This window comes from Corapipo altera, unplaced genomic scaffold, assembly GCF_003945725.1.
Source record: "Corapipo altera isolate COAL_440 unplaced genomic scaffold, ASM394572v1 96, whole genome shotgun sequence".
Classification (NCBI taxonomy): domain Eukaryota; kingdom Metazoa; phylum Chordata; class Aves; order Passeriformes; family Pipridae; genus Corapipo; species Corapipo altera.
In genome coordinates this window covers 1569958-1571616 of record NW_020884962.1, presented here as the reverse complement: position 1 = coordinate 1571616, position 1659 = coordinate 1569958, and the positions used below count along the sequence as shown (strand labels likewise).

At 77.7% G+C, this 1659-nt stretch overlaps 1 protein-coding gene across 2 annotated transcripts in view; it reads left to right on the top strand.

Annotated features, from left to right (window-relative positions):
- MIDN (midnolin) overlaps positions 1 to 1659 on the top strand; it is an 11645-nt gene that overhangs the window by 718 nt on the left and 9268 nt on the right. The window contains exon 2 of one of the 2 annotated variants that reach the window (XM_027664398.1): positions 1263 to 1488. In XM_027664398.1, the coding sequence (XP_027520199.1) occupies positions 1271 to 1488 (218 nt within the window). In that variant the 5' untranslated portion in view covers positions 1263 to 1270. Of the gene's footprint in view, positions 1 to 725; positions 1489 to 1659 lie in introns of those variants that run through there. The other variant, XM_027664397.1, reaches the window with a different exon arrangement.

The following is a 1659-nucleotide window of genomic DNA, read 5'->3' as shown; positions in this document are numbered from 1 at the left end:
ATAGGGGAGCTAGAAGTGTACTGGGGGGCGCGAGGGGGGGCTCAGCCCCGTGTCGGGACGGTTCCCCGTAGCTGTAACGGCGTCACTAAGGAAGGTGACGGGGCGGGTGCGTGTGACCGGGCGGGTGTGACCGGCCGCGGGTGACTGTGCGGGTCCCCTCCGCCCTTTCCGCCTCTGTGTCCCCGCGTCACTCGGCTCCGGGGGCTCCGGCTCCCGCCCGGCCCCGCGGGCAGTCACCTCCCGCCGCGGCCTCCTCCGGTGCGGGGGCCGCTCGCCGCCCCCGCCGCGGCGCTCCGGGGCCGCCGCCTGCCCGCGTCCCCCGTTCACCCCTCCGCGGCGCCCGGGCCCCGCACGCCAAGCCCGGTGGCCCCCGCGGAGAGGGGGGGTGCCCGCCCGGACCCCCAGTTCCAGCCCCGCGCCCCTTTGTTGTGCGCCGGGATTATGAATGGCTCCAGGCGCGGCGCGAGGGCGCGCGGGGGGCGGGGCCGGGGGCGGGGCCGCGCGGCCGCGTGGGCGGGAGGAATCCGGCCGGGCCGCCCCGCCCACCGGGGGCCACGTGGGGAGCCTGCGCCCGCCCCCCATTGGCCGCCACCGCGGATGTCTGGGCGCCCGGCGCGCCGCCATTGGCTGCGGCCGCCGGAGGAGCCGGAGTGAATGAGGGCGAGGCCCCGCCCCCCGGGACGTTGCTACATTGTAACTTCCCTCCCCCCCGGTGCTCCCACGGCAGCGCGAGCGGCGGCCGGTTCGGCGGGTCCGGCCCCACCGAGGGGGGAGCGACGCGGCCTCCCCGCCCCTCGCCGCGGCCTCGGGCCTCACCCCGCCCCCAGACACCCCGCTCCGAGAGCGCAGAGCGGCGGCGAGGAGAAAGAAAGGAGGCGGCAGAGCAGGGGCAGGCGGCAGGCAGGGACGGGCAGCGCCGCTTCTACCGCCCCCCCCCCCCCTCCCGCGGCAGCCAACGGAGCGGGGCGAGCACGGGGGATTTTATATTTTTTATTTTTATATACATATTTTATTTTCTTCGCCCGGGCCGCGGAGGGCCCGGCCGGTACAGCCCTGCTTGGGGACACCCCCCCCCCCCCCCCCACACCCCCCCCCCGCCTCCTCCCGGCCCCCGCCCGAGGCCTCGCCGCGCAGCCGGAGCTCCCGTGGGTCCCGCCGGGCGTGCGGCGGAGCGGGCCCCGCTCTCTCCTTTGTCCGCTCCCGCACCCCCCCCGCCGCGTCCCGCCGTCGCCCCCCGGCACCGACCGCCGCTGCCCCCGCAGGTCGGCGGATGGACCCGCAGCCCGGCGCCAGGAGCTGCAGCCGCGGGGCTCCCGCCTGCGAGGTGGGGCCGCCCGAGCCCCCCATGAACCTCTACATCCACACCACCACCGGCACGCGCTATGAGCTCTCCGTGCCCGCCGAAGAGACGGTGGAGGGGCTGAAGCGCCGGCTGTCCCAGCGCCTCAAGGTGCCCAAGGAGCGGCTGGCGCTGCTGCACAAAGAGAGGTACGTCACGGGGGGGCTCGGCGCGGCTCGGGGGGCCCGGGGTCCTCAGCCCCCCGGCAGCGGGGCTGGGCGCGGGGGCGGCCCCCTCGCACCGGGCTCGGCACCGCACAAAGGCTCCCGCCCCCTCCCCCTTCCCGGCCCCATTCCTGTGCGGGGCGGGGGGGGGGGGGG